Source organism: Phacochoerus africanus, chromosome 15 (genome assembly GCF_016906955.1).
Source record: "Phacochoerus africanus isolate WHEZ1 chromosome 15, ROS_Pafr_v1, whole genome shotgun sequence".
Lineage (NCBI taxonomy): Eukaryota > Metazoa > Chordata > Mammalia > Artiodactyla > Suidae > Phacochoerus > Phacochoerus africanus.
In genome coordinates this window covers 89131323-89144715 of record NC_062558.1, presented here as the reverse complement: position 1 = coordinate 89144715, position 13393 = coordinate 89131323, and the positions used below count along the sequence as shown (strand labels likewise).

Genomic DNA, 13393 nt, shown 5'->3' with positions numbered 1-13393 from the left:
TCCTGGATATTTTTCTTACACTAAAGGCAACCATCGTACCCCACAGACACAAATCCTTCCCTCTAAGCATACTTGGTGATTAGTTACATGATCAGCACCATTAAAGAGGGAAACAGTTCAGAAGTTCATAGCTACTCTGACAACTGAGTTATGGCAAAAAGCAAATCACCTGGAAGTGAACCATCTGTGGGGACCAGGCCTGACCTGTGGCCACAGTCAAGGGTGTGAGAAGACTTGAGGCTCTTCCCTCAGGAGAGAAAAGTCTCCACAGCTACTAGCTACAGACTATCTGAGCCTCCTGAGTGCCACCTCCCAGCTCCACAAAATGACAGAGCAAACACAAGCAGGAAGACCTGTTCCCTCAGGCTTCCTGGGTCAATAAAAGCACCAGCACCCACCCAGCTCTGCTCACAGACCAGCTCCTCATCCTCACTCCTCTGTGCTCTCATCCCACAGCCAGTCCACCTGCTGCCTCGGTGTCCAAACCCACCCGGACCTGGCCAGCCCTCCCCAGACTCACTGTGCCTGGAATAGAGCCCCACCCCCTCTCCTCACTCACCTCTTTTCCCTCAACCAGCCCAGCTGCTTATGCCTCAGGCCTCAGCACAGGCGCCCACAGCCCAGACCCTCTTCCCTGGCTTTCCCCTCATCTGGTGTCACCTCCAGGACCATTGCTTCAGAGACAACTCATCTTAAAAGGAAATTTCCAATAATAAACACAAGTCGCAAAAATTACATGGAGTACCTGAAGCAGCCTTGACCTACTTTGAGGAATTATCAACCCGGCCAATCTGGAATGGCTGATACCTCACCACTGATCATTATGAAGCAGATCCCAGACATCACCTCATGTCCTCTATAATCATCTCACTTTCCCTTAAAGAGAAATTATGTTGCTGAAAGATAGGACAGGTCACTTGCTCCTAAGAAGCCATCCCTTCCCCTCCCTTCTCCATCCCTTCTCCTGTTTATTGATGTCCCAGTATTTTTCTCTCTGGCATTTATTCTGTTCATTGCTTGTTACTTTATTGTCTGTCCCCCTCTCCAGTCGCTCAAATGCCAGGCCCTGGAGAGCAGGGCCTCTGGCTGCCTTGTTCCCACTAAACACCAGAGCCCCGCACAGAGCCTGGTGCACAGTAGGTGTCAGAAGGCAGAGCAGAGAAGCTGCTTCTGCCAAAGTGTGAGCTCTGCTAGCCGAGGGCAGGCAGGAGGGAGGGATGGATGGATGGATGGACAGGTCCATTGACATTCTTCTCATGTGATTGTCTTTTAGCTAAACCACCCATCAGCGTGACTGAAGAAGTAATAATTTGCCCAGGACATATTTTTGATAAGGATGGACAGTAAGTGTTTAGGTCTGGGGGCCATTTGGGCAGGTTTTTTAATCACCACGAGGAGTGCAGATGTGGGATGCCCCCTTTACAGGGGCAGCACAGATCTGTCTCCAAGAGGGCTCAGGGCATCCTCCACACCTGCCCTGGTTGGCAGTCCCCTGAGATGCTCAGGGATCTGCTGTGGCCCAGGCTGTGCTGAGGAGGGCAGGATGGAGGAGACGATGTGCCCCAGGGATGGTACTTTTGTTCCAGGAAGCTTTTCCAAGTGAAGCCAACTTACTCTGTACATACAGAGAAGTTAGGATGGTGACCTCATACATCCATCCCTGGTCACTTCGCTCATGGCCTTACTGCCTGCCTTCATGGCAGATGTTGACCTTGTGGTGCTTAGGAATGTGCTCTCCTTACCCGTGCTTCCTGCAGTTCCATAGCCCCAAATGCGTAACGTTCAAAGCCATTACAGTGAGGGGAGCTAGGGCTATGGAATGAGCCAAAATCTAGAATTGTGTTTATCCTGGGTCATGGATCACCATCTGCCCTTTCTGTGCTTTAGGGTGGTCGTCGTTGATTACACCCTGGACCAGGGCGAGACATACAACCAGGATTTGTTTAAGGTCATGGGAAAGGACTGTGTGAGTGACGGGGCGGGGGGGGGGGGGGTGCAACTTCCCTCCAGGGCTATTCAGAAACCCTGCTAATAGGAGAGATACCCTGGAAATCAATTGAGGGGAACAATTACTCAGGGAAGGCCAGCAAGTAGCCTGTGCAGACAGGCACTTCAGGCCACACTTCTCAGCCAGCTCAGTGCCTTTAACCCATTGTGGAGGAGCTGTCCTCCCAGCTTGGGTTTGTGAAATTCTGTAAGATTTCTATAAGAAACCCGGAGGGCATCTGTCCAGGCCTTGCAGAAACTAAATTCTCTGTGAACCAAACATCATTGAAGGCACTTGACAGGGACCAATTAGAGCTCTAAGCAGACTCCAGAAATGAAGCTGTGACTGCCCAACCTGGACCCACCTTGCCACCTTCCCTGGTAGGGCCTTGTAGTGGGGAGCTCCGGGCTCCTTCCTAGATTCTAGCCAGGGTGAATGGGAGAGGCTGTGATGCTTTGTACTAGGTGACAGAGTCCAGGACCTCTGGGACATTGGACCCTCCAATCAGGGTGCCAGACACAAGGACTGGAGGCAGGGGCAGCTGTGGCCTTTCTCAGTCAAGGTGTGTCTCCACTGCATTGGTGCAGCAGCTGGCAAGGCTCTGACTCCTCCCCGGACTTCACAGTCCTGCCCACCCCAACCCCTGCTGACATGCTGCAGATGTCACCCGCCTCCCTCCTGCCTCCCCCCCTTTATGGGGCTACTCAGCAACCCCTCCCTGCTCACTGGATCTGACCTCTGCAGGAGGACTCACCCCTCTGTGGGTGGGAAGCTGTCAGGGCCGTGATGCAAGGCTCAGCTCAGGGTGAGGCATCTGGGAACAAAGTGCTACTCCCAGCTCCCGCTTTTCAGCTCCATGTCATCCAGGCACCTTAGTCTGGGGCAGCACTACATGGGCCACAGAGACAGAGCGCAAGGCTGGGCTGAGGTTTCCTGGGAGGAGGGACATCTGTGCCTGGTGGCCACAACCCTGGAGTCCAGTGCCAGCTGGTGAGGGTTCCCGCAGTGGGATGATCCTCCATGTGTCTGTCTCCATCCGTCCCTGCACATCCACCCGAGGAGCCCAGAAGGAACCTCTGCATTTCCCAGCAGGAGCCCCAGCGCCTGACAGCCACCTGTCCACAGGCACATTGACAAGAGAACATGGGGGCTGCCTGGGGCTCAGGGCCCAGCACGGGGTCGCCCTCAGCCTGACTGTGCCTCTCCTTCTGGCTGCCCTTTTCCTGGGCACAGGCTCGCTCTGCCCTCTTCCCGCCCTGCTTCTCTCAAGCAGAGCACTTGACATGAGGAAGTGCTGGGGTCCATGGGCACAGCACCTGTGCCCTTGGTCAGGAACATCAGCAAGAGAGCAGATCCCATTCCTTAAGCCCCACGTGGACCTGGCCCGTGCTAGGACTTTCTGTAGACTCCCTCTGATGCTCTCCAGTGCCCGCTCAATTCCTCACTACACATGGCGGCTCAGAGAGATGGAGGAGTTTTTGCCCAAGGCTGCAGAGCCAGGAAGGAGGGGAGAGGGGCTACGGGGAAGAGAACAGGGTGTCCTGCCTCTGCTCTTGCACCCCCACCTCTCAGTGGGCCCCACAGCCCCTCCCCTGTCATCTGTGTATCATAGCCACGAGTGGTCCCCATAGGACCCATGTGCTGTCAGTGAGAGGGCTAAGTTGTGACTCCATGGGGATTGGACTTCATGACAAGGGCTGGGGAGAGCCTCTAAGCAGGGGTGGCAGTGGGGTCTGTGTCCCAGGGCTCCTCAGTGGCTCTCTGGGGGCTGACCCTGATCTCCTAGCCACACTGGGGTCCCCCAATATGCAGCACCCTGACAGGCAGTGGAACTGTGAGGTCTGGTGTGGGAAGTGGCTATTGGTGCACAGGAAGAGGCCACCCAGGCCAGGGTTTGCCATGTGCTTTTTGCAGTATGAGCCTACAGAGCCCACGACTGTCCCCACAACAACCACAACAACCACAGTGCCCACCACAACCACAACAACCACCACAACAACTGTGCCTACCACGACCACAACAACCACCACAACGACTGTGCCTACCACGACCAAAATGACCACCACAACGACCATGCCTACCACAACCACCACCACCACCACGACAGTGCCTACCACCACAACCACCACAACAACAGTGCCGACAACCACCACCACGACAGTGCCTACCACCACCACCACAACGACAGTGCCTACCACCACCACCACAACGACAGTGCCGACCACCACCACCACCACCACAACGACAGTGCCGACCACCACCACGACCACCACGACAATGCCGACCACCACCACCACCACCACAACGACAGTGCCGACCACCACCACAACAACCACCACAACAGTACCAACCACCACCACCACAACGACAATGCCGACCACCACCACGACCACCACAACGACCATGCCGACCACCACCACGACCACCACAACAATGCCGACCACCACCACGACCACCACAACGACAGTGCCGACCACCACCACGACCACCACAACGACAGTGCCGACCACCACCACGACCACCACAACGACAGTGCCGACCACCACCACCACCACCACCACGACAGTGCCGACCACCACCACCACCACCACCACAACAGTGCCGACCACCACCAAAAGGACCACAACCACAACAACCACAATGGCCACAACTACCACAACTACAACCACAACCACCACAACGACCACAACCACCACGACAACCACCACAACGACCACAGTGCCTACCACCACTACCACAACCACAACAACGACAACGACCACAGTGCCTACCACAGACACAACGATGACCACGGTGACTACTGAGGTCATAGAGGAGGAGACCACGGTGCCTGCGGTTGTCCACCAGAGCCCGGCCCCCAGCAATCCTCTCTTGTACCCCACACTCATCCCATCCCTGGTTGTGATCCCATTGCTGATTGTCTGCATCTGCTGCTACAAGAGGGTGAGTGACCCCTTCCCGCCCAGGCTGTTTCCAGTCCCTGATGCCCCCAAAGGACCAGGCATGTCTGCCCCGTGGGCAGGTTCCCATCAGCTCCCGGGTCCTCACACAAGCAAACAAGCACAGATCTGTCCTCCCATCCTGGGCACAGACACAGCCTGGGCTTCTAGGGGGCCTCCTGCCTCATGCTCTCCCAGGGAGGTGGCCTAAGGGCTGTCCCTGTTCCCGGGGAAAAGGGAATCCAGATCCCGGGAGACCAGGGCTGCCTCACACAGTGAGGCTTCTGAAGGACTCAGGTGGACAAAGGCTGCAGGGGGCCTCTGCTGTTGGGGGAAGAAGAGGGTCTTCAGGGGGCACCGTGGCCCCAAGGGAGCTGGCTAGAAGGATGCTAACCTTGGGGGCAGCCTTTGAAAACAGCACGGATCCCTGTACAACTAGGTGCTTTCATCATGCCTTCCTCAGTCATGGCTAAGTCACCAGCATGTGCAGGGCTCCATGCTGGACACAGAGGGGCAGAATGAAGCCACCCTTGCCCACAGGAGCTCACAGTGGGGTCTGGGCTGGTATTGGCACCTGGGAGGCATTGAGAGCACATGTCACCTTTAGAGGGTGTGGCAGTGCCCTGCTAATCATAAAGGACAGAGACGGGCCCCTGGGAGGGAGGGAAGGCAGAGGCGCTGGCTGGCTGGCTTGCAAGGACACCTGTCAGAGGACTGGGTGAAGAAGAGGAAAAGCGGGCTGCGAAGGGATGAAGCAACCAGCACAGAAGCCAGCAGGTGGGATTCCTGCAAAGGGGGAGAAGTGAGGAGAGAAAGCCTGGAGAAGGGGAAAGAGGACTGGCGGGGCGGCCGGGAGGGTTGCAGGGCGATGGGAGGAAAGGGGCCAGGAGCAGTTGGGGGGTGTTCTCTTGTCTTCACGTGATGTCAGGGCTGCTGCCAGAAACTCCCAGGTGAGGCCTCTACCAGGGACCAGGGCCCTTAGTCCACCTGTCTCCCCATCAAGCCTACAGGGAGGTCCTGATTCCCCTTTGATAACTGAGGAGGCTGAGCCTCGGGGAGGTGGAGTCTGTTACCCACAGACCATCAGGACATGGGTTCCCAAAGCCCATGTTCCATCCCCCTACTGCTGCCGAGCAAGTCCCCTTGTCTGCATGGCTGAGCCCGAGCCCCCCTGCCCCTTCCAGCCTGTGTTTGCGTCTCTTTGACATTCTAGGTTGTCCAAGAGCCACCACCAGCCCAGAAACCAGAAAGGGTAAGTTCTCTGTTTCGTCCTGCTGTTCTCAGCATGTGTGATGCCCACAGTGACCTGCACAGAGAGGGCCCCTGCCGCCTTTGGGGAGGTGTCCTCTCCCTGCCCCTGCAGCTCCCACCTACTTGGGCAGAAAGAAGTGACAGAGGGGCAGGGAAGGGCCCCAGGGAGGACATGGGATTCAAATGTCACGTAGGCAAAGCCATTCTCGAACTCCCAGCATAGCCTGATCCAAGGCCATCATCAGTGAATCAGCAACGTGGGGTAGCCTGTTTCAGAAACAGCTATGATCTCTCTTGAAATGACTGGGCTTTCTGCCAGTTCCCAAGGGACTGTCTGTAGGATGGTCCTTCCCCAGGACTCGGGTGAGCTTTTAGAAAAGGATCCTCAGGTGTCATGGACCAAGTCCCCATCCCTGGACTCTGGTGTATGTTTTGCTCCATTTCCTTGGTCCTCATCCCCGTCTCATGTCAGGGCACGGGTCTCGGCAGGGTTGGCCTTTAGGGACAGCGGGGCTGAGGAGGGTGGAGGGAGTCTTCCCTGGCATTGAGCCGGGAGGGAGGTGCAGCCCAGGTGAGCACAGGGACCAAGGGTGTGGCCCACCCGTGGTGGCACCCCACACCAGAGGCCATAAGAGACAGTTATGGCAGGGGTGCAGTGTCCCGAGGAAGGGGAACCTGGGCCTGATTGCTTGGGAAAAAGCGTCACTGCCTGGGCTGGTTTCTACTCTGGGTGCTATGTGGCTTCAGGGAGGCTGGGTCTACCAGAGGTGGGTGAACACAGCCCTGTAGGTGCTAATGCCCACACCCCTGACAGCCCCCATCACATGGCACAGCCTGGAGCCCAGCCTCCCCAGCAAGGGCGGGCTGCGGGAAGCAAGGAGACAGGATAGGGGTTATAGGCCTTTGGAGGGGAGCCCTCTTTGTAAACCAAAAGTTGTTGGTGTGTTTTTCACATGGAGGCCACTCTCTTACTGTGCCGGGTGCTGCTCATTGGTCCCCGATTCTCCACCAGACATTCTGAGTGGCCAGTACTTGGCAGGTGCAGGAGCAACAGATGTCATGTGTCTGCACCCAGGAGCTGCCAGACAAGGAAGCAGACAATTCTTTTTTTCTTTCTTGAAGCCGTGCCCTGTACAGAAAGGTACCACAGTGATTATCCCCTACTGTGAGTGCGAGGAAGACAGTATAAGACGGATGGAGGTGAGAAGGGCCCTTAGGAAGCGAGTGATGATCCCTCCCCCTCTTCAAGCTCCTGCTGTCCCTATGCTCACATCAGGTTTCCTCCTAAGGACCTCTCCTTGGCACCTGCATATCCCCTCTGGCCCATAAACTTTTTGTAGGTGTATCCTTTGACTTCTTCTGTTAAACTGGAAATCCTTATTAGCTCCAGAACCCCAAACACTCTGTGACCCTCAGGGAGCATGGGCACCAAACACCCAAGGGTGCCTGGCCCCCCTCAGCCCTGGAGGCTGCAGAGCTGTCTCAGGGAATCAGTGGGGACAGAGCCCTGGGGAGCATGGGAGATGGAGGGGACACTGTCCCCTTGGAGGCAGCATCTATGCCTGTAACTTCCTCACAACCACATGTGCTTTTCAGGGAAAACTGAACACCTTGTGCGCCTTGGTTCAGTGCTGCAGCCAGATGCCACTGATGTGGTACCCGCCCAGGGACATGGTAAGCAGGGCACAGGGGTGTTTCCCGTGGGCTAGGGCCTTTGTTTTGCCCTTGACAGTTGTTCCCTGGGACTGTGAGTCAGAGAACCTTCCAAGGCATCTGTCAAGAGGAACCCAAGGAGGTGCAAGGTGAGGAGCCTTCAGATGAGTCTCAACATGGCACACATGCATTTCCCCTGCATGACGTCTCAGGAATGTTGGGAACTTTCTCAACTCAAGCATTGCGCAGCACTTCCAATCTTAAGTAAAAAAGAGCTGGAGAGGAAGTCAGGACAGGAAATCTTATAGGCCTCCCAGTCCATCGTTCCTCCCCCACTGCCCACTGGACCCTGTGAGTCTGCCAGGTGCACCCTATCCAGGAGGCCATCCTGGGCTGTCCTTCAGGTGCATGTAGAAGTGGTAGAGGACATGGTGACACCCCCTCCCCAATGTTGTCTGGCCAACAATATCAGGTAGGAAAAATGCCTTCCTTGTGTTGCCTGTGACTACTGGTGAGAAGCCAAATTGTTCCAGTTGTCATCTTTGTAATTTAATAATGATGACAGTTTACTTTATTGAGTCCTTTCTGTGAGCCAGTTGCTAACCTAAACTCTTTACAAATTTTCCCTGCCTTGGTCCTCCCAGTAACTGTACATATAGATACTACATTATCCCATCATTACCAAGAGCAGAGCTGACCCACAATGAGGCTGAATGACTTGTCTCAAGTCACAAAGGCTGGGAAAGGCAGAGTTGGACTTGAATCTGAGCCCCTGACCTGCTTTTGGTTTAGCAATTATGATCTCATGATGGTTACACCCATACCACCATATGGCTGCTGTACTCTGGTCCAGAGGCCCATAGAGAATGGGGGGCCTGGTTTCCTTCCTAGGCTTCATATTCCCGGGTGTCCCCATACTCAGATCCTTTGCACAGACTAAGCCAGGGGCCTGGGGACCATTGCCAGAACCTATAGTGAGGGCTGCATTGACCACATTCACTAAATCCGCCAAACACTGGCTCTAATAGACTGGGCAGGTGTGCAATTAGATATTCTAGAAAGGCCAGAAAGCCCCTGGACACTGCTGATGACACATCTGGGGCATGCTCACAGTCAACAGAGACCTTATCTGGTGATAGAGGTGTCGGGTCTCCTGTGGCAGCTGGGCTCCCAGCTCTGGGTCTGAATCAAGCTCTCAATCCCAGCCTTGCTTGCATGGAAGCCTGACTCCCCAAATGATTCTCCCAGAGCCTCTCCCTTGAACTACAGCCCCATTAATGTAATGAGAGCCCCACACCAGCATTAGCTCGGAACAGTGGAGGCATCTACCCAGAGCTAACCACCAGGGGTGGGGGTGGGGGAGTTTGAGGGTATGTGCAATACAGAAGGTTCAAGTGAAAGGAGTCAAGGGGCTGGAGGATGGAAAATGCCAGGCATGGCCTTCCTGCCCAGCGAGGTGAGGGCAGGGGTGCCGAGTATGTCTCTGAAATAGTCATGGTCCCAGAAATAGTCTTTGAATTTTAGGTCGGGTGGTAATAGAGAAATGGATTATGGGCACTTACAGTCACCCAGGGCTCTGCCAGGCCCAAGAAATGCCAGCTTTCCAGCCCACCCAGCAGTCTGTGAGCCAGTTTTACCACCTACTTCATGGACAGCAAAATTGAGGCCTGAGAGGTCAGGGAAGTTGCCGAGGCCACCCTGAAAGTAAGTGGCATCAGCCAGAGCTCCTGAAATCAAAGCTGCTCATCCATAACTATGCCCCGGGGACACGGGACTGCTTCCCACTCTTCTGCCCCCCATCCCATTTGACCTTGTCCTTCCCAACCTTGTCCTAGAGAGCCGAGAGCTGTAGGATGTCCATGGGTACCCAATATTCTAGTAGGTGCAGGATCCTGGCTCCCCCTCTGGAAGCCTTCAGTGCTCTGGTCCCAGGCCTTATAGCGAATCCTGGACAAAGAGACAGGGTGTCAGCGGAGACCTACAGTCTCTACAGACCAGACTCAGCCTCTAACCCCAGGCCTGAGTGTGCAGAGGAGACACCCAGCCCGGCTACTTGGGGATATTTCCGAGCACGTTCTCCTGACCTTCCACACACTATGGCCATCAGCCCTGTTTGCTGTTACCTTCTGTGAAATGACCATGTCTCTCTGCCCCACTGCCTTCTAATCGTCAGAGGAAATTTTCTAATAATTGTCTCTTCCGGAGCATCTCTCCTTGCACAAGACAATCGAGTTCCTTAGTCTTGAACCAAACCCTGACCCCCCATCCAGGGTCCTGATTCTCTTCCTTCCCTGCTTCTCCCAGGGCAGCTCCTGCAGTTCATGGAAACCAGTTCTCATAGATCCATCAGGAAAATCCAGTAGAAATGGGGGACTTGCCTCTCTCACTGAATGTGGGGCTGCCAGTGACATACCTGTCTCCAGAGAATATGACCTGGGTGCCACCGGCTCGCAGGGCCCTCTAAACAAGCATCTCATTTCATTCTCACCACAACAGTGGCCGTTTATACAGAGTAGGGATCACCAGACTAAGTGCTTTACACAAACTCACTCTTTTCATCCTCCCAACACTCTACCAGGGAGGCAGCTGCCCCCCTGCATGGTCGAGTCACCTGTCTGGTGGCACAGCCATGTGTATTAATAATGTTCTTAAATATTCCAATCCTTATCTTTCTTATCTCAAAAACATGGACAAAAATAATAAAACTAAAGTCCAAATAATGCCCTTAGGAAGAATTCTGGGTCAGTTTTGGTGAGGCTAAGGGAAGAGGAACAGCCCAAAGTCCAGAGGTCCTGGAGTCCCATAGACAGATCCAGTCAGGCCTGCCTACTGATTATTCTATCCGGTGGCAGTTACCACTCCAACTTCAGTATAAACAGGGATGGTTCTGGCTCCTGTTCCATCTGAGACAGACATCAGGACAACAGCAGCATGTCTAAGAACCTCTTATGCTCACTGACGCCCATCTTCTCTCAGTGCTTGGCTGGGAGGACCCTGGATATATGGACCCACTTTGGCCTCCCACCGTGGACAAGAGCTTGTCTGCTGGGTCCCCACCTTGTCAGACCCTCCCTGGTCACAGTTGGAAAGGGAACCTCTTCAGCCCCAACCCAGGAGTGTCGCCAGTCACCACAGGATTCTGTTTCAACTTGTGGCATTTCAACCTGTGCTCCTGTAGGGCTTTCCCCGGAGAAGTAAATAAGATGCAGTGTGTGAAAGTAGCTAGTGTGAAAAATGAACGTGGAGCTCTTGGGAATGAAGGAAGAGAAACGTAAAGGGGAAGGGAAGACAAATATGGTCTGACTTGGACCATGCCTGGAAGGAGACAGACCCCTGGCACTGCGGTTGGTGGAAGCCATGGAGAGAGGCCAGTGGTCAGTAGTTGGCAAGTCCCAGGACCCTTGGGCCCCATAGCTGGCACGTCCTCCTCACACAGTGCCTAGGAGAGGTGGACCCTCTCAGCATCATCAGAGACCCTACTGCCGAGTGGGAAGAAGCTGAGCAGGACAAGGGCCCACCCTTTCCTGGCTCATGTCATACCACCCATGCCAGAAAGGGAGGCGTAGCAATTTTTACCCTGAAGGTGATACAGTTCCAGGGAGGATGCCTGTAAAGTAAGGATGGGCTGATGGGTTTCAGCCTCCTGGCGTACTTCAGAAGCCTTCTCACCTAGGCCCAGTTTGGGCTAAAGACATCATGCAAAGAATTTATTCTGGGGGGGGGGGGTGGTGACGGGAATTGATTTGCATGGCAGTTCAGTCTTTTGTTGGACTGGAATATGTGACCTCAGCAATCAGTGTGACACACTTCCCGGCAGTCTCCCTTTAGGCCGGCCAGACCAGAGGACAGGAGCTCAACTTCCCCGACCCCCAGCTGTCACAACATCCCAGGGACAGAGAAGTAATGAAAGAGTCACAGAGCTCAAGCTCCTTACTAGAAAAAAAATGCGATTGCAGGGCTCATAATAAATGCTGAGCAGGAACAGTCATTTTGTTCAAAATGAGGTTAAGGGGATTCATGGAGGAGGTACGGCTTGGAATAAGTCTTAAAATGTAAGTAGGAGGTCACTAGGAAAACAAGGTAAGGAAGGACACCCCCAAAAGAGGTAACAGCTTATGTAAAAACTTAAAATGGGAAACAGTTGTTCAAAGGTAGATTTTTATCTGATTACCTGCATCCCAAGCAGCCCAGATGCTATCAGCTCATCAGTGTGCCCAGGCCACCCTCCTTGTCACATCCAGGGCACTCAGCTGGGGACAGGGAAGAGATCAAAGCAAAGCCAGGGACAGTTGGAGCTTCAGACAGATTACACTGCCCAAAAGGGTCTGCAGTGATCTCTACCCAAACCAAGGGATCCATGTGCCTCCACAGCCCATCACCCATCTAAGGCATCCCCTCCTGTTCTTGTTCTGTGGGCCTGGAGTCCAGCCTGAGGGTTGTAAGGACTCATCCCTTCAGCACACACTCAACAAGAGAGCCTGAGCAGTGCTGGTGCTACAGTGACTGTCAGCCCTTGTTCTTGCTCCCCAGACTCAGTCCAGAGGGGAGCAGACAAGTTCAACACCAGAGCAGATAGAGTCAGGGTCAGAACAGTGGGGTTCCCTGGGGAAGGGAAGTCAGATGTCTGGTGCTTGAACAGACTCTATAAATAGGAACACAGGCTAGAGGCCAGCACCCAGGGAGAGGAAGGGCATCAAGAAAGCCCACTCTGGGGATCCAAAATGGTATTGGGCCTGACCTCCAGAGCCTAGGAAACACAGCCTTCTCCTCCTAATTTCAGGGCCTTCTCACTAATCTCTCTTTTCTCCTACTTACAGAGAAGGTGCATCAGCTTCTCCTTAATGAATCCCACCTGCGCCCAAATGCTCTGCGGCCCAAAGATCTGCCTTCCACCCAGCCAGGAGTGCTTCCCTCTCAATAGCTGCTGCTCACATTTTCAACACCCCCCACCCATATGCTCTCAACCACCCTCCAGGGTGCTGCCATTGATCTCTTCCCCTTCCCAGGAGCTCTGCAGGACTACTCTGTCCCTCCCACCCCCATAACCCAACATCTAAAGCACCAAAAACCCAAGATTGTTATGATCTCTCTGTGTACAGATTTGAACATATATATTGAGTCTTGGTTTATACTCAGAGGGAGCTGGAATTTGTTGCTCATAAGCAAGAGAGTTCACTTGGCAAGCACTACTCCACTGAATGTGACATTGCTAGGCCAGTGCTGCCAGAACAAAGCACCCTGGTGTCCTCTGGAAGTAGACATGATGAGTCCCATTCCCCACAGATGGGTCTTCATCTGTCACCAATGCCTGGGATGCCCAGGGTCTTAGTCAAATTCTGATTTTTGAAAATTGTCCATAACTTTGAAGTATGAATACAATCCTGCCTCCCAACTCACTAGTTGTTAAATAAACTCCTTATGCTTCAAATTCTTCATTGAAAAGGCCTGGATAATGGTACCACCTCTACGAGCTGCCATGAAGGTAATGGTCACTGCTTCAGTGTGCTCAGCACAGGTCCCGGTCCCTGGTAAAGGCTCAGGTGCCCCATAGTTAATGCCCTCC

The 13393-nt window shown here is 54.1% G+C and overlaps 1 protein-coding gene across 1 annotated transcript in view; it reads left to right on the top strand.

Moving 5' to 3' along the window:
* The window catches only part of LOC125116976 (mucin-2-like), a 95905-nt gene that overhangs the window by 75017 nt on the left and 7495 nt on the right, over nucleotides 1–13393 (top strand). Inside the window, 8 exon segments of the mRNA XM_047762669.1 lie at nucleotides 1274–1343; nucleotides 1888–1966; nucleotides 3902–4458; nucleotides 4460–4587; nucleotides 4590–4930; nucleotides 6140–6178; nucleotides 7300–7377; nucleotides 7774–7851. Of these exon segments, the coding sequence (XP_047618625.1) occupies nucleotides 1274–1343; nucleotides 1888–1966; nucleotides 3902–4458; nucleotides 4460–4587; nucleotides 4590–4930; nucleotides 6140–6178; nucleotides 7300–7377; nucleotides 7774–7851 (1370 nt within the window).